The 18,676-nt window shown below is 52.6% G+C and overlaps 1 protein-coding gene across 1 annotated transcript in view; it reads left to right on the top strand.

Moving 5' to 3' along the window:
• The window catches only part of LOC147678877 (septin-2), a 323,184-nt gene that overhangs the window by 134,835 nt on the left and 169,673 nt on the right, over positions 1–18,676 (top strand). Inside the window, exon 8 of the mRNA XM_086942642.1 lies at positions 7,662–7,763. Coding sequence (XP_086798768.1) covers positions 7,662–7,763 — 102 coding nt within the window. The remainder of the gene's footprint in view (positions 1–7,661; positions 7,764–18,676) is intronic.

The following is an 18,676-nucleotide window of genomic DNA, read 5'->3' as shown; positions in this document are numbered from 1 at the left end:
TTCCTCGTGGCATCTCTCACATGCAACCTTCAACTGTGGGTCTGGACTTAGACAGTTGAGGGTTTGCCGTGTGTGGACGTGCCCCTGTGGTGCTCTGTCTTTTTGGTAATAAACTTACCTTACTTCATTCAACTGAGAATCCAGACTGTTCCTGTGTTCTTTAAAAGTGTATCTTCACACCTGGCTACCCAGTTCCCCTGTTGGCAACTCTGGCCGTTATGCAACACCCTTACTTCACGTCAGCGCTTCTCATCTGTTTCCCACCATCACTTCCACATTTTTCAGCAAGACCGTGCCAACACTGAACAAGCATTGGCAAATCCAATAGATTGAGGCAGAGCCCGAGCTAGTGTACTTGTTAACATGAATGTCTTTTAGACAAGTTATCTAGCAGCACATCTGCTGCTCAGCATGGCTGAAAGTCACTGAAAAAAGTGCCATGAGGAGGCCAGCGCAGGCCACGTCATTGCTCTGTTTTTGTGCTAGGAGGGGCAGGATAATAAACTCAACATGCGGGTGAAGAGACCCCGCATCGGCTCAACTTGTGTGATTCTGGGCTTTCAGTGACTCAGCCATGCTGAACAGCATATGTGCTGCCAGACAACATGGCTGAAAGAAATTCACATTTATTAGGCCAATAGCTTGGGCTATTCTGAGACCCATTTGCTTTGCCAATGCTTGTTTGTGGGTTCTCCTGACACATATTTTTTCTGTCATCCTTCTTATTACTATTAGCGCCAAGATGCATTCATGTGGGTGTTGCGCTCACAAACATCTCATTCACTTTCGTGGCTGGGTTGCTTCTAAACTGCGAAGGTGCTTTGAGGTCCTTGAGACCGAATGTCGGAGTACATTCCTGCTAGAATGTTCTGTGGAACGTACTAATTAGTGTCCCTCGTAGCTAAAAGTATTGGTGCCTAAGTGGGATTCTTCAAAGCGGATCCCCCATCTAGCTGGTAACTTATGCCAGAGGTTCAAGGGAGAGACGGTGATGGAGGAGAGGGGCTGACATTCCTTCAGTGGCGAAGGCTTGCTGACAATGGCTTGGAATATCTCCAGGTGGTGAGGGAAGGGGATTCTCTGCCGTGATCCAGGGTACGTCACAGTCTCTTAATAGCAATATTACTCAAGTGTTCGTTAACTCCATTCATGATCCAATCGCTTCCGTCGGCGTTTGTTGCGCGTGGGGGAGGGCTGATGTTGTTCTCATAGATTGATGTCGTTCTCATAGATTGCTCTCGTCCAAAGCAGGAAATGCTCATTATGCTGCAGGACAATTGCCCTGAACGATGAAAGCCTCCCGGCCTGATGTCAGCCTCTGGCCTCTTGTCAGCTGCAGGTCCTTCTGGACTGGGTCATCCGTGCAGCTGTCGCAGACAGTTTTAGGGCGGAGCACCAGGTGTTTGCAGCTTTTGCGTTTTTAGGAGTGCTGAAGGCACCCAGACTTTCTTTTGATGATATGAGCTGTGATGCAGGATGGCCTTGATGCATGAAGTCCGGGTCAGCTGTAACGCTGGTGGCGTCTGGTTCGACTACCTCTTTTGGCGCTTCCACCCTCCGACCTCCTCCTCAGATCCTCTCACTACCACCCGGCAATCGTGGCCCTCATCTCTCCATAGCCCTGGCTCTCTCCCATCCATTTAATATAGCCTTATAGTGGGCTATAACCGGTTATTAAAGGCACGCTCCGAAGGCGAGGACCTTTAACAAGGGAGCAGGACTTAAATAGTCTGTATAGCCCATTTACGAAGAGCTATAAGCCTATTAGAACATTCTGCCATTAGAGGGCAGAATGTTCTAACAAATTAAACAAAGGCCTCTCGGAGCCTGAGGGGATTGAAATCCCCTCGAGCTCCGAGAGGCCTTTGTTTAAGCAAAATTGGAATGTGGCTCTGCGGGCCTTTACTGGCCATAGAAGCACGGAACACTCCAATGTCTGCAATGGAGCTCCACATTCCAATGTTCTAATGTGTTTAAGCCCTGGTAAAGGTTGGCTTTAATAATCCACTCAGCTATCCACATAAAAAACAGATCTGTTCTTTGCAGTTCTCCCAGTTCAGCGCCCAGTGCGGCCGCACCGGTCGCCCTGCTCCAACGCCGCCCCCCCCCCCCCCCCTGTATGAGTCCGTTGCTGGAATCCATGTGCTGCTGCGTGTTCAGGATGAAAACACCGTGCCAACCCCAGTCTGCCCAAAAACGAATCCTGGGTGACAGCAATAGAATAGAAACGGATCAGCGGGTCTCAGCTGCGAGAATCCGTGGAGGTGAAAGAATTGTCAGACTTGATCGTTTACATTGTTAGTGATTCAGTGCAGTGCAGCACGGACTGGCAGTGACGTCAGCAGGATGTATATGTACACGGTAGGAGGTATTCTAGGTGTGAGTAGTGTCCAGGCGTGGGAGGGCTGACAGTAGGGCCAACCCACAGCTCATTGACTTAGTATTGTATGGTCTGAGGTGTGACGTAATGCTGCGCAGCACAGTCTGGCAGTGACGTCAGCGGAATGCAGGGCGGTGCAGTCGGGCAGTTCCAGTGCAGGAGATCAGTGACGGGAGATCCACGTGCAGGGCCCCGTGGCCTCTCCTCCTTCCTGGTGCTTGTGATGCTTGTCTGGATTGAAGAGAAGTGACCGACCTCTGTGTCTCCGAGCTCAGCCTCTCTACGCAAGGATGACGTCTGATGCTACCTACACCTCGGTGTTCATCCAGGCGGTGCATGGCTCGCTGAGCTGCCGTGCTGGGGAGGTCTCGCGCTGGTCCTTGCATCCAGGCCATGCTGTGCTGGAGTGAGCTGTGCTAGGGTGACTGACTATCAGGCTTTCGTTTTTGATCCGGCTGGAAGGGACATGACTCAACTGGTGCGACGCACATATGAGCAGGAAGCTCCGTGACTTCATGCTAATGCCTCCCGAGGGGGCGCTAATCTTGGGAAGCACAGACGTGCTCCGGGGCCGCTCCGAGGGGGCTGCTGCTTTCATTGTACGGCCGCTCAGATACAGTTTGTTTTTCTGCAGCCCGGTCTCCCGAAGGAGGGCGGCGTGTTTAGGGGCAGTAACTTGGGGGCCTTGGAGCACCCACATCCCATTGCTGTTCCCTCCATTGTTTCCCTTGTGCCGCATCTTATCTCCGATCTCTGCCTCTGGGTTTAGTTGGTGTTCCGAGGAGCAGTGCTGTGCCCTGGACGCAGGGCGGGCTGCAGGCGGGGGTGATCACCGTGCATCTCTGCCGCTCGGGCAGGGTCTCCAGCAGCAGGACGCCTCGAGGCGCTTTACTTTAAACATGGCGCCATGATGCAACGATGCTGTGGATCTGAGGGCGCTGCCATAAGAACTTCACAAATAACTTAATAACTTTTGAGCATGTCACAATCTCTTCTGCCATTTCTAAGCGCTTTATATAACTTGTTAGTTACCCAATTTATGATACTCCGTTTACGACCTTAGGAAAGATGTAAGACTGAGTTGGTCCCCCACCGCCTTGAGACCCTCATGGGTGAGTAGTGCTCTTCACAATTCCCTGATTAATTGGTCTTAATTCAGACTCGCGACTTGGCAAGAGCGGCTTTCATCGAGCAGTGAATGCTGGCTAATTTTAAGCCAGGGGTGTGGAATTTAATAAAATATCTACTTGTCCTTTGGACAGGTTGCTTCATAAATCAACTTGTCCTGTAACAAAGTCCATTTGTTCACTTTAGTGCCTTGTAGTGCGATGACAAATTATGGCCGCAGCCTCATAATATAAAAGGTCTGATAATAGCCTCTCTGACTATGCCTGGGCTCACACCGTAGTAGGGTTTGAATTCTTGCAATTCCCTTATATTGCCAAGTTTCCGCAGAGCTGCATACTGTGTTTGGAGGTAGCGGTAAGCAATAGTTTCCCATGGTTGGCATGCCCTTTTGAGTCAGTGTAAACCCTACATGTTTTATGGGTTTTCACCAGCTCACCTCTACTATTAGTCCATTCAGAGAAAGGTTTGAAATGTATTCCTGACAAGGTCCAAAGTAAAACTACTGCCATGGTTTGGGAAAAAAAGTGGGTGGGAGCGTGAAATTGTTACCATTTCAATTCATAAACTTTATTCGACAATTTAAGTCCTAAAAGTATACATAACAAAACCAATATTTTAAAGTCCATTAAAAATCCATTAAAATTCATACAATAAATATTAAAAAGGAATTAAACTACAATAGACTATTGACAAATATCAACTTACATATTTAAAATCAATCTGATCAATATACAATTCTTTCAGGGGTAAATTACACAGGAACTCGCAGCTAAGGCTAGATCATCATATGTCTGTCGCTATTTGTTTTGCACGAATTACCCAAGCCCATTTTAGGAACTGAGCCACAGCAACAGCAATTGTAGGGGTTGGGTCAGTACATAAAATTCTAAGAGCCTCCTCGTGCCTATGTATCCCAAGCAATTTACATATAGGTTTAATCCACATCGTTCTGGGGTCAGTGTACATGGGACAAAAGAAGAGGAAATGGCTTATAGACTCTTGTTCCTCCCCACACTTTGGACATTTGTCGTTACCATTTTTTCTTGCCCAATTTGCTGTAAAAGACCTTATTGGGAGGGTGCCCACTCTCAGCTGAAAATGGAGCTTACGAGCCAGCTGTTTCCCAATTATATCCTAATAGGGCTACAGGATCGGGTGGGCCTTAATATATATGAAACGACCTGTCAGGTGCCGGGTGAGACCCTCTGCCCTCTCTTCTGTAATCACCATCTCCCGGTACTTTTTTGTAAGAAGTTACCACTCAACAGAGTTCCACATGATCAAATCTACACATGCATATATGCTCGTGTTAAAATGCAGTTCACAAATATTTTCTAGGGGTGCGATTTCCTGACCTACTTCTGTAAATTCTTATGAATTCATGAAAACTGTACATCTGAACAAATGCAAGGACATATGCCATGGGTGAACGTTTGTGACTTTTTTTTAAGAATGTAGGTCCTATTTAGGTCTGCATTAGCTAAGACCTTTTTATTTTTATTAAAATGTTCTCTGTTTCTCTCTCTGTAACAGCTGGCTTCACTGTGAGTGACTGCATTCTGCTCTTTCACAAGGAGCATATTGGCATGGAAAGTAGTTTTTGCCTTTGCCAATGCTTGTAATGATGAGGGCCTGGCAGCTCCCACAACAGTAAAGTTTAACAACAACCATGTCAAAAGAAGATCCACATTGACAAAGCCAAAAGGCTGAGCATCATTGTTATACCTTGTGGTTTTGCCAATGCTTGTTTATTTTCATGTTGCAATATTTTTGTTGAAGCTTGTGACGCTGATTTTCTATTATGAATATTTCTACTTGCAGGGGTCAACACATTTTACTAAACGAAGCTTCAAAGAAATGACAGTAGTTAAACAAAATGTTTTTTCCTAGTTCCATTTATTTAACCGCGTAACTGCGGCGCAAATTCCGCCGCAGTGATGTGGTTTAAATGAGTGGGCGGGGCCGCGTCGGCCAACGGACATACGCAGCACTAGCCAGGTAGTGCTCGCGACGGCCGTTGGCCGACGGGAGCACGGAAGGGGTTAATGAACAGTTTATTTTGAAAGCAAATAATCATCAATCTTGCCTTCAAGCTTTTGCATATATTTGCATCTCATCAAAGAGCATCCTGAAAGCATTATATGTATCATCAAATTATTAAACTTTGCTAACCTGTGTACACATTTTCATACTGGAACCACTGTCAGTAGTGCAGTCTGAACTTAGAGCATTTCCTTAGAGCGATCACCCTACTAATAAAGGCTTTGTATTAATGAACCATTAATGCAAGTTCAAACAGCATTAGCATATGGACATAAATATCACCTTAATTGTAGATAATTCCTGGATTCATAAAGTGGTACTGTAATCTGGCAGCCAAAGGGTTTGGGCTGTGGGGGTGGGGTGGGGGGGGGAGGGGCCTACTTATCCCAAGGACAAAGTAAACTTGAGAACTTGTCCTTGACCCCAAACAATATGCTCTGGGCGTCTGGATGTAGGAATTCCACATCTGTTAAACTCCGTGGGCTATCCTCCCCCGCCTTTAATTAAAATTATACGTCACAACATCTCATCAAAAGAAAGAGAAAGTTACTTACGCAGCAGGTTTTTTTAGATGGGGAGGCAAGTTTGGTCCATTTGTCGCCATTAAATCGTAATAATTGAGGAGAACGGAACCCCACCCCCTTTCTGTTGCCAGGCAGTTCCCCTTCCGTTTCCAGGCAGTACCCCTCCCCTTTCCTTCTGTTTCTATGCAGTGCCTGATGCCCCCAGTCAGTGCTCTTCCCAGTCCATTTCCCCTTCTGTATCCAGGCAGTGACCTTCCCTGTTCATTTCCAGGCAGTGCCCCTCCCGTTTCCAGGCAGTGCCCCTCCCCCTACATTTTCCGATACTGCCCCTCCCAGCACCAGGCAGTGCCTTGACCCCCTCCAAGCCATCTGATAACTACTGCACATTCACCGCCTCCGAGCCATCTCTGCTAACAGCAGCACTAGACCTGGGTTCTGAAGAACATTTTATGCCCAGAGCAGTTTTTAGATTTCGCCTAGGCAGCACTTCGAGACATGCTATATTCAGGATATGGCAAACACAAGGAGATGATGGACCGAGCGCTGAAACTTTTCAGACACTCGGCCCCAGTCACAGATCTGGGTTGAATCCCTCATCGTTCTTCAGCTCACTTCACCACCCCAGTTCAGACTCTGCTATATGCAAATTAGTCTTGACCCTGTGCCTCATGGGAACAGTCCAGCCCGAACTGCCAAGCCAGGTCTTCCCTGGACTGGAAACAAGCATCCTGGGACCGGTTTCTGGTTAACACCCTTCATTAGCCAGGCTAGCTTGAATCCAGTGGCAAAGTGAGTGAGGACCCCACGTCCATTTCTGTATCCTGGTGCACTGTAAGATCATCATTTACTATGCTTTAAAGGCTAATACAATTGAATATATAATGACAAATGTGTTGTAGAATGCACAGTTTTTCCAATTTGTTCCAAATTTTCTTGGTGGCAAAATCCCCTCCTCCCCAACTTCCTTGTAGTGGTCCGGCTCGCTCGCGATGCACCGTACGGAGCTGGTCTGACACAATCTGCCAGGGCTGCTTTGGGTTCCCATTCTGGCTCTGATGGCTAGTGTGTGCACTGGTGCATTTGGATATCCTGGTTTGTGGGTGGTTGCTGATAAGAATGTATGTAGCTTCTGTGTATTTTTTTCTTTATAACCCAGAGGTCTCCGCTTGCAATTAGAGGGGGAGGTGGACAGGCTTCCTAAATTATGTGGTAGCTGATTGTGAACCCCATAATTTGACTGAAACTACTTTACTACATTGTCTAAGGAGGGCAGGTTTGAGGCCTTTGAACTTTTGCCAGGCGAGTTATGATGGAAGTAAGGAGGATTTCTGTAAGCTCTTAATCTGCCTAAAGAAATGACAAACTCGACCTGTCTGGTTGGGATGGGGCCGGACAGGAAGGACTCTTCAGGATGATATAACAGCCCATGGACCTCTGGCAAGCCCTGTGCCTTTGGTCTTCTGCATGAGGGGTGTGCTGGGGTTGTTCTGTTGTGGTGTCGGTCTGATCAGAAAGGTGCACTAGTCAACATGCTCAGCCTCACCACGGCCATCCGTGCCTCACGAAGATGCTCTTTTGATACCCAGGTCCTGGATGAAATTGCAGAGCATGGCATTCGCATCTACCAGCTGCCCGACGCCGATTCAGACGAGGACGAAGAGTTCAAGGAACAGACTCGAGTGCTGAAGGTAAGAACCTCTTTTTGTTTTCATGCATTTATTTCCGGTACTCGAAATAGTGGACCTGGCTCTGAGAGCAGGTTTTTATGTGAACTGTAAAAGTGTTGAACAGCTGTTGGCCCAGCAGTAGGACTTTCAGAGGAAACTGGCCCTTTACATGGGATCTATGGAAAAAAAAATTGCACTCACCCGGGGCTGGGGGAGTTGGTTGCAGGATGGGATAGCTGTTCCTGTTGCCCTAAGGCTGGGCCTCGAGGGAGGAGTGTACAGCATCCTCCGAACCCATCTTGTCTTAATAGCAAATATCCTGTGCTGTTCGAGTGTTGGCACCTCACATACTAGAGTTTGGGGTGATGATGCTGTGTGGTGAAAAATGGGCAGGATGTGAGGGCATATCATACCCAGGTAATTGGCTCAGACCTGAAGATACGGGGAGGGTGCGAGTTAACATCATACATAGCTAATTGCGTCAGACCTAAAGATACAGGAGGGTGTGAGGGCACATCATACACAGTTGGGTCAGACCTTAAGATACAGGAGGGTGTGAGGGCTCATCATACACAGTTGGGTCAGACCTAAAGATACAGGAGGGTGTGATGGCACATCATACACAGTTGGGTCAGACCTTAAGATACAGGAGGGTGTGAGGGCTTATCATGCACAGTTTGGTCAGACCTGAAGATACAGGAGGGTGTGAGGGCTCATCGTGCACAGTTGGGTCAGACCTAAAGATACAGGAGGGTGTGAGGGCTCATCATAAGCAGTTGGGTCAGACCTGAAGATACAGGAGGGTGTGAGGGCTCATCATACACAGTTGGGTCAGACCTGAAGGTACGGGGAGGGTGTGAGGGCTCATCATACACAGTTGGGTCAGACCTGAAGATACAGGAGGGTGTGAGGGCTCATCATACACAGTTGGGTCAGACCTGAAGGTATGGGGAGTGTGAGGGCTCATCATACACAGTTGGGTCAGACCTGAAGGTACGGGGAGTGTGAGGGCTCATCATACACAGTTGGGTCAGACCTGAAGATACAGGAGGGTGTGAGGGCTCATCATACACAGTTGGGTCAGACCTGAAGGTACAGGAGGGTGTGAGGGCTCATCATACACAGTTGGGTCAGACCTGAAGGTACAGGAGGGTGTGAGGGCTCATCATACATAGTTGGGTCAGACCTGAAGGTACGGGGAGTGTGAGGTCTCATCATACACAGTTGGGTCAGACCTGAAGATACAGGAGGGTGTGAGGGCTCATCATGCACAGTTGGGTCAGACCTGAAGATACAGGAGGGTGTGAGGGCTCATCATACATAGTTGGGTCAGACCTGAAGGTACGGGGAGTGTGAGGTCTCATCATACACAGTTGGGTCAGATCTGAAGATACAGGAGGGTGTGAGGGCTCATCATACACAGTTGGGTCAGACCTGAAGATACAGGAGGGTGTGAGGGCTCATCATACACAGTTGGGCCAGACCTGAAGATACAGGAGGGTGTGAGGGCTCATCATACACAGTTGGGCCAGACCTGAAGGTACGGGGAGGGTGTGAGGGCTCATCATACACAGTTGGGTCAGACCTGAAGATACAGGAGGGCGTGAGGGCTCATCATACACAGTTGGGTCAGACCTGAAGGTATGGGGAGTGTGAGGGCTCATCATACACAGTTGGGTCAGACCTGAAGATACAGGAGGGTGTGAGGGCTCATCATACACAGTTGGGTCAGACCTGAAGGTACAGGAGGGTGTGAGGGCTCATCATACACAGTTGGGTCAGACCTGAAGGTACGGGGAGTGTGAGGGCTCATCATACATAGTTGGGTCAGACCTGAAGGTACGGGGAGGGTGAGGGCTCATCATACACAGTTGGGTCAGACCTGAAGGTACGGGGAGGGTGTGACGGCTCATCATACACAGTTGGGTCAGACCTGAAGATACAGGAGGGTGTGAGGGCTCATCATACACAGTTGGGTCAGACCTGAAGGTACAGGAGGGTGTGAGGGCTCATCATACACAGTTGGGTCAGACCTGAAGATACAGGAGGGTGTGAGGGCTCATCATACACAGTTGGGTCAGACCTGAAGGTATGGGGAGTGTGAGGGCTCATCATACACAGTTGGGTCAGACCTGAAGATACAGGAGGGTGTGAGGGCTCATCATACACAGTTGGGTCAGACCTGAAGGTACAGGAGGGTGTGAGGGCTCATCATGCACAGTTTGGTCAGACCTGAAGATACAGGAGGGTGTGAGGGCTCATCATGCACAGTTGGGTCAGACCTAAAGATACAGGAGGGTGTGAGGGCTCATCATGCACAGTTTGGTCAGACCTGAAGATACAGGAGGGTGTGAGGGCTCATCATGCACAGTTGGGTCAGACCTAAAGATACAGGAGGGTGTGAGGGCTCATCATAAGCAGTTGGGTCAGACCTGAAGATACAGGAGGGTGTGAGGGCTCATCATACACAGTTGGGTCAGACCTGAAGGTATGGGGAGTGTGAGGGCTCATCATACACAGTTGGGTCAGACCTGAAGGTACGGGGAGTGTGAGGGCTCATCATACACAGTTGGGTCATACCTGAAGATACAGGAGGGTGTGAGGGCTCATCATACACAGTTGGGTCAGACCTGAAGATACAGGAGGGTGTGAGGGCTCATCATACACAGTTGGGTCAGACCTGAAGGTACGGGGAGTGTGAGGGCTCATCATACATAGTTGGGTCAGACCTGAAGGTACGGGGAGTGTGAGGGCTCATCATGCACAGTTGGGTCAGACCTGAAGATACAGGAGGGTGTGAGGGCTCATCATACATAGTTGGGTCAGACCTGAAGGTACGGGGAGTGTGAGGTCTCATCATACACAGTTGGGTCAGATCTGAAGATACAGGAGGGTGTGAGGGCTCATCATACACAGTTGGGTCAGACCTGAAGATACAGGAGGGTGTGAGGGCTCATCATACACAGTTGGGCCAGACCTGAAGATACAGGAGGGTGTGAGGGCTCATCATACACAGTTGGGTCAGACCTGAAGATACAGGAGGGTGTGAGGGCTCATCATGCACAGTTGGGTCAGACCTGAAGGTACGGGGAGGGTGTGAGGGCTCATCATACACAGTTGGGTCAGACCTGAAGATACAGGAGGGTGTGAGGGCTCATCATACACAGTTGGGTCAGACCTGAAGGTATGGGGAGTGTGAGGGCTCATCATACACAGTTGGGTCAGACCTGAAGGTACGGGGAGTGTGAGGGCTCATCATACACAGTTGGGCCAGACCTGAAGATACAGGAGGGTGTGAGGGCTCATCATACACAGTTGGGTCAGACCTGAAGGTACGGGGAGTGTGAGGGCTCATCATACACAGTTGGGTCAGACCTGAAGGTACGGAGAGTGTGAGGGCTCATCATACACAGTTGGGTCAGACCTGAAGGTACGGGGAGGGTGTGAGGGCTCATCATACACAGTTGGGTCAGACCTGAAGATACAGGAGGGTGTGAGGGCTCATCATACACAGTTGGGTCAGACCTGAAGGTACGGGGAGTGTGAGGGCTCATCATACACAGTTGGGTCAGACCTGAAGGTACGGAGAGTGTGAGGGCTCATCATACACAGTTGGGTCAGACCTGAAGGTACGGAGAGTGTGAGGGCTCATCATACACAGTTGGGTCAGACCTGAAGGTACGGGGAGGGTGTGAGGGCTCATCATACACAGTTGGGTCAGACCTGAAGATACAGGAGGGTGTGAGGGCTCATCATACACAGTTGGGTCAGACCTGAAGGTACAGGAGGGTGTGAGGGCTCATCATACACAGTTGGGTCAGACCTGAAGATACAGGAGGGTGTGAGGGCTCATCATACACAGTTGGGTCAGACCTGAAGATACAGGAGGGTGTGAGGGCTCATCATACACAGTTGGGTCAGACCTGAAGGTACGGGGAGGGTGTGAGGGCTCATCATACACAGTTGGGTCAGACCTGAAGGTACAGGAGGGTGTGAGGGCTCATCATACATAGTTGGGTCAGACCTGAAGGTACGGGGAGTGTGAGGGCTCATCATACATAGTTGGGTCAGACCTGAAGGTACGGGGAGTGTGAGGGCTCATCATACACAGTTGGGTCAGACATGAAGATACAGGGAGGGTGTGAGGGCTCATCATACACAGTTGGGTCAGACCTGAAGGTACAGGAGGGTGTGAGGGCTCATCATACACAGTTGGGTCAGACCTGAAGGTACGGGGAGTGTGAGGGCTCATCATACACAGTTGGGTCAGACCTTAAGATACAGGAGGGTGTGAGGGCTCATCATACACAGTTGGGTCAGACCTGAAGATACAGGGAGGGTGTGAGGGCTCATCATACACTGTTGGGTCAGACCTGAAGATACAGGGAGGGTGTGAGGGCTCATCATACACAGTTGGGTCAGACCTGAAGGTACAGGAGGGTGTGAGGGCTCATCATGCACAGTTGGGTCAGACCTGAAGGTACGGGGAGGGTGTGAGGGCTCATCATACACAGTTGGGTCAGACCTGAAGATACAGGAGGGTGTGAGGGCTCATCATACACAGTTGGGTCAGACCTGAAGGTACGGGGAGTGTGAGGGCTCATCATACACAGTTGGGTCATACCTGAAGATACAGGAGGGTGTGAGGGCTCATCATACATAGTTGGGTCAGACCTGAAGATACAGGCGGGTGTGAGGGCTCATCATACTCAGTTGGGTCAGACCTGAAGATACAGGAGGGTGTGAGGGCTCATCATACACAGTTGGATCAGACCTGAAGATACAGGAGGGTGTGAGGGCTCATCATACACAGTTGGGTCAGACCTTAAGATACAGGAGGGTGTGAGGGCTCATCATACATAGTTGGGTCAGACCTGAAGGTACGGGGAGTGTGAGGGCTCATCATACACAGTTGGGCCAGACCTGAAGATACAGGAGGGTGTGAGGGCTCATCATACATAGTTGTGTCAGACCTGAAGATACAGGCGGGTGTGAGGGCTCATCATACACAGTTGGGTCAGACCTTAAGATACAGGAGGGTGTGAGGGCTCATCATACATAGTTGGGTCAGACCTGAAGGTACGGGGAGTGTGAGGGCTCATCATACACAGTTGGGCCAGACCTGAAGATACAGGAGGGTGTGAGGGCTCATCATACACAGTTGGGTCAGACCTGAAGATACAGGAGGGTGTGAGGGCTCATCCTACACAGTTGGGTCAGACCTGAAGGTACAGGAGGGTGTGAGGGCTCATCATACATAGTTGGGTCAGACCTGAAGGTACGGGGAGTGTGAGGGCTCATCATACACAGTTGGGTCAGACCTGAAGGTACGGGGAGTGTGAGGGCTCATCATACACAGTTGGGTCAGACCTGAAGGTACGGGGAGGATGTGAGGGCTCATCATACACAGTTGGGTCAGACCTGAAGATACAGGAGGGTGTGAGGGCTCATCATACACAGTTGGGTCAGACCTGAAGGTACAGGAGGGTGTGAGGGCTCATCATACACAGTTGGGTCAGACCTGAAGATACAGGAGGGTGTGAGGGCTCATCATACACAGTTGGGTCAGACCTGAAGGTACGGGGAGGGTGTGAGGGCTCATCATACACAGTTGGGTCAGACCTGATGGTACAGGAGGGTGTGAGGGCTCATCATACATAGTTGGGTCAGACCTGAAGATACAGGAGGTTGTGAGGGCTCATCATACACAGTTGGGTCAGACCTGAAGGTTCGGGGAGTGTGAGGGCTCATCATACATAGTTGGGTCAGACCTGAAGGTACGGGCAGTGTGAGGGCTCATCATACACAGTTGGGTCAGACCGGAAGATACAGGGAGGGTGTGAGGGCTCATCATACACAGTTGGGTCAGACCTGAAGGTACAGGAGGGTGTGAGGGCTCATCATACATAGTTGGCTCAGACCTGAAGGTACGGGGAGTGTGAGGGCTCATCCTACACAGTTGGGTGCAGTGCTTTCGCGTGCGTTTGTGCACAGAGGCTGTTGGAGGTGATGCCTCTACCTGCCCTCCAACTGGCGAATACAGGCAGTCCTGGCTCTTTGCGCCTCTCACCAAGTCTGGCCATGTGTGGTCCAATTTCTGGCAAAACCTTGTTACAGACCACAACCAACTAAAGAATCCGTATCTTCATGCGGGGACTGTGTGGGGTGTAGCTGTGCCCAAGGATGCTGGAGTGATCTGAAAGAAACACGTTAGTGTTAGATTCCTTACCTTAGAATATCCCCAGGCGTCAATCTGGATCCGGAAACTTTTGCGTAGCAGTGCCCCTGCGCGTCGGTAGGCGTCGTCTGCAGGCGTCCCCTGCCGCTCCGCGTCCGTCGTTGGCGTCGTGCGCTGTGATGACGTCGCTGGAGTATATAGACGCCGCCTCCACGCGCTGACGTCAGTTCTTCTTTTTTCCGCACCAGTAAGCGCAGATCCGAAGAGCAGTACTCCGGTCTTTTGACCAACTTTGTTAACTTCTAATCTCTTTTTGGTGCCTGGTAGGATGCCCGGTTTCAAGAATTGTGACGGTTGTGACCGCACGATGTCGGTCACGGACCATCACCGACTCTGTCTCCGGTGCCTGGGCCCCGACCACGACGTGGACGCCTGCGTCGACTGCCGGGCTCTCACTAACAATGCTAGACGGGAGCGGTCCCGCAAGCTGCTTGAGCTCCGGGTGTCGGCCCCGCGTCGGGAGCGGTCCCGGTCCGGCCGGAGGTCCAGGGAGCGTTCGAGGGAGCGGTCGCGGAGCCGCGCCGAGCGCTCCGGAAGTCGTCACCATTCGTCGGGCTCTTCAGGTAAGAAACACAAGAAGTCGGGGCGTCGTCATCGTACCCCCGACTCCCCCCCCCCCCGACGCTCGCGCGACGCGGCCGGGGGTTCGGGTGACCCCAACCTCGCGGCTCCGCGAGAGTCGCCGGCGCGGCCTGCCCCATACCCTCCGGTCCCTGGGCACGGTGCGACGCCTGAGGAGATTGAGGCGTTCCTCATGGCCATGAGGGCGCTCAGTTCTCCGACGGGGACTACGGCGCCTTCGGGCCCAGTGCTACCGTCTGAGGGCCCTAGCGGGTCGGGTGTCCCTGGCTAGACGCCATCGGTTGCTCCGGCCCCGGTGCCGCCGACGGCTCCGACCCCGGCGCCGCAAGGGCCTTCGGGGTCGACGCCGGCTGGCCTACCGACCGGTTCGGCGCCGGTTCCATCGGGGTTACCTGTGACGCCGTCCCCGCGCGGCGCCGGTTCTCCTGTGCCGGCTTCGGCCGGGGCCCCGGCGCCAGCTCCGGGCGGCGCCGTCCCCATACCCTCCCCGAATCCAGACGCGGAGTCGGACCGACGTCGATCGACGCCGGGCTCGACGCCGATGGGGCCTGTGAACCCCGAGGAGCCGGTCTACATCGTTGACTCCGAATATGGAGATGATGAAGAGTACGGGGAAGGTTGGGAGGGGTCTGAGGACCCTCTGTCACGTGAGTGCCAGTATGACCCGGACTGGACAGGTGATTTGGGGGATGCCAGTGGTCTGGACGACTCCCCTAACCCTGGCTTTGTCTCTCCTCCTTCCGTGGCGTCGGAGGAGGGAGCTGCATATTCAGTGGTGCTGATGAGGGCTCCCAAGGCCTTACACCTTGAGCTCCCCGTCGCGGCCGTGAGGCCAAACATCCTCACTGAGGTCTTCAAGCCGCAGTCATGCCCACAGGAGCCACTGCTGCCGTTTAACGAAGCCTTGTCAGACGTTCTGTTGGGCACGTGGTCCAGGCCCGCTTCAGGTTCGCCTCGACCTCCCAGACCGCATTCCCGTCGGCCCCGCCCGACCGGGAATCTAAGAGGTATGACCAGTATGGCAAGAAGGTCTTCTCGTCCCTGAGTTTGGGACTGCGGTCTTGCAACACCGCTTGCCTCTTGGGCAGCTACACCGACTCTGTGTGGGATACGGTCGCGGAACTGCTGCCAGAATGCCCCATGGAGGTGAGGGCAAAACTCGGCAAAGCTGTGGCTGAGGGCCGAGACGCAGCTAAATACTCTATACGGTGTGGTCTTGATACGACCGACTCGCTAGGCAGAGCGATGTCCACGACGGTGGTGATTCGTCGCCACGCCTGGCTGAGATCCGCCAACTTTTCGGCAGATGTCCAGAATGCCTTGATGGACATGCCGTTCGATGGCTGTCGCCGGTTTGGCGACAAGGCGGACCACGCGCTGGAACGCTTCAAGGACTCCAGGGTCACGGCCAAGTCCTTAGGTCTCTCGACCCAGCGCCAGGAAACGGGTTCGTTTCGCTCCTTTCGTGGCCAAGGAAGGGGCGTCCCCACACGTGCTGCCAGCCACGCGCTGCAACAATCCTTTCAACGCGGTGGCGGCCGTGGAAACCGCCGTGGCGGCGGTCGGGGTCAACGGCGGGGTCAGGCCACACCTCCCCCCGCAGCATCTGCCTCCAAGTCCTCCTAGTCCGTGCTTTCGGCCCCATGTGACGCCAGTGGGTGGCAGGGTTCGCCATCACCACGCTCACTGGCGCACGATTACATCGGACAGGTGGGTGCTGCAACTCGTCCGAAGGGGCTACTCCCTCCCCTTCGAGACCACTCCTCCAGCCATGCCACCGCAGAACCACCGTGTGTCGGGGGACCACTTGACACTTCTGCAGGAGGAAGTTACGGCCCTCTTGGCCAAGGGGGCCATCGAGCGCGTTCCTGGGCCAGAAGTAGGGCGTGGTTGCTATTCCCACTACTTTCTGGTACACAAGAAGGACAAGGGGGGCCTACGTCCTATCTTGGATCTACGGAAAGTCAACGGCTTCCTCCGGAAGGAGAAGTTCAAGATGTTGACACTAGCTCAGGTCTTGGCTGCTCTAGACCCGCAAGACTGGATGGTAGCGTTGGACTTGCAGGATGCGTATTTTCACATCCCCGTCCTGCCGGCCCACCGGCGTTACCTGCGGTTCACGGTAGGCCAGGAGCATTTTCAGTTTATCGTGCTCCCCTTCGGCCTTACCAGCGCCCCACGGGTGTTCACAAAGGTGATGGCGGTGGTCGCAGCCCATCTGCGCAGGTTAGGGGTTTCGGTCTTCCCCTACCTAGACGACTGGTTGTTGAAGGCGGGCTCGCCCCAGACAGTCGTCACCCACCTCCAAACAACGGCAGACCTCTTGCACCAGCTGGGGTTCTCCATCAATGTGCCGAAATCACACCTGTGTCCCTCTCAAAAGCTCCTTTTCATCGGAGCGGTTCTGGACTCGGCGCAGTTTCGGGTTTATCCTCCGGAAAGGCGGGTCCGGGATATACAGGCTTTGATCCCCATCTTTCAGCTGCTATCCCGGGTTTCGGTCAGGTTGACGCTGCGGCTGCTGGGACTGATGGCTTCCTGCATCCTTCTGGTGCATCACGCCCGGTGGGACCTGAAGTTTCAGTGGGCCCAGCATCAGGGCAACTTGTCCGACCACGTCTTGATCTCGAAGGGCACTGCGAGACAACTGCAGTGGTGGCTTACGGACCGCGATTGGGTCAGAGGCAGATCCCTCTCCCTTCCCCAACCGGAGCACGTTGTCGTGACGGACGCGTCCCTCCAGGGCTGGGGTGGCCACTTGGGAGAGGCAGAGATCAGAGGCATCTGGTCTCCGGCGGAGTCCCGGCTCCATATCAACCTGTTGGAGCTACGGGCGATTCGTCTAGCACTGAAGGCATTCCTCCCCTTTGTCAACGGGAGTGTGGTGCAGGTGTTCACAGACAACACCACCGCCATGTGGTACTGCAACAAACAAGGCGGGGTGGGGTCGTGGACCCTTTGCCAGGAGGCTCTGCGCCTCTGGCAATGGCTGGAACGTCAGGGCGTGACTCTGACGGTTCAACACCTGGCAGGTTCTCTGAACGCCAGGGCGGACGAACTCAGCCGTCGGTGCTCGATGGATCACGAATGGCTTCTGAACTCTGACGTGGCGCAAGGCATCTTTCTGCAATGGGGAGAGCCTTGGTTAGATCTATTCGCCACAGAAGAGAACGCGCAATGTCATCAGTTCTGCGCGTTGGAGTTTCCAAGACGGCACTCGCACGGCGACGCCTTTCGGCGCGAGTGGAGTTGCGGTCTGTTATACGCCTTTCTGCCTATACCACTTCTGCCCAGAGTGCTGAAGAAGATCAGGCGCGACCGGGCCCAAGTTATCCTTGTGGCTCCGGACTGGGCTCGAAGGTACTGGTATCCCGAGCTACTCAGCATGTCAGTCGGTCCCCCGATCCGCCTGCCCCTTCAGGAGGACCTTCTGTCGCAGCAGCAGGGGACGGTCCTCCACCCGAACCTGTCCAGTCTCCACCTCCATGCTTGGAGATTGAGCGGCGGCAGTTGAGGCCATTTGACTTGCCTCCTGAAGTCTGTGACGTAATTCTGGCAGCCAGGCGTCCCTCCACAAAGTCGGTATACGCCTGTCGGTGGAACAGATTTGTGGCATGGTGCACAGCAAAGGCTGTGGATCCTTTCTGCCCCTCTTTCAGAGGTTCTTCTTTTTCTTCTCTCTCTTGCCCAGCAGGGCTCTGCTCTGGGCACTATCAAGGGCTACCTTTCGGCCCTTTCAGCCTTTCTAAGGCTTCCTGATCAGCCTTCTTTGTTCAAGTCCCCTATTGTAACGAGATTCTTGAAGGGCATCACACACATGTATCCACCTGTTCCGTTTGTGATGCCTCAGTGGGACTTGAACCTGGTTCTCACCTTTTTGATGTTTGCTCCCTTTGAGCCCCTTCATTCTTGTCCTCTCCGTCTCCTGACTTTAAAGACGGCTTTCCTGGTTGCCATCACCTCTGCCAGGAGAGTGAGTGAGCTCCAGGCTCTTTCTGTCCAACCTCCTTTCCTGTCCATTCATCCTGACAAGGTGGTTCTAAGGACTAGACCTTCTTTCCTGCCCAAAGTAGTTTCTGCTTTTCACATCGGGCAGTCCATCACCCTCCCCTCC

The sequence above is a fragment of the Lissotriton vulgaris genome, chromosome 11 (assembly GCF_964263255.1).
Source record: "Lissotriton vulgaris chromosome 11, aLisVul1.2, whole genome shotgun sequence".
Classification (NCBI taxonomy): domain Eukaryota; kingdom Metazoa; phylum Chordata; class Amphibia; order Caudata; family Salamandridae; genus Lissotriton; species Lissotriton vulgaris.
Note: the sequence above shows the minus strand (reverse complement) of the source record. Positions and strands in the feature narration are given on the sequence as shown.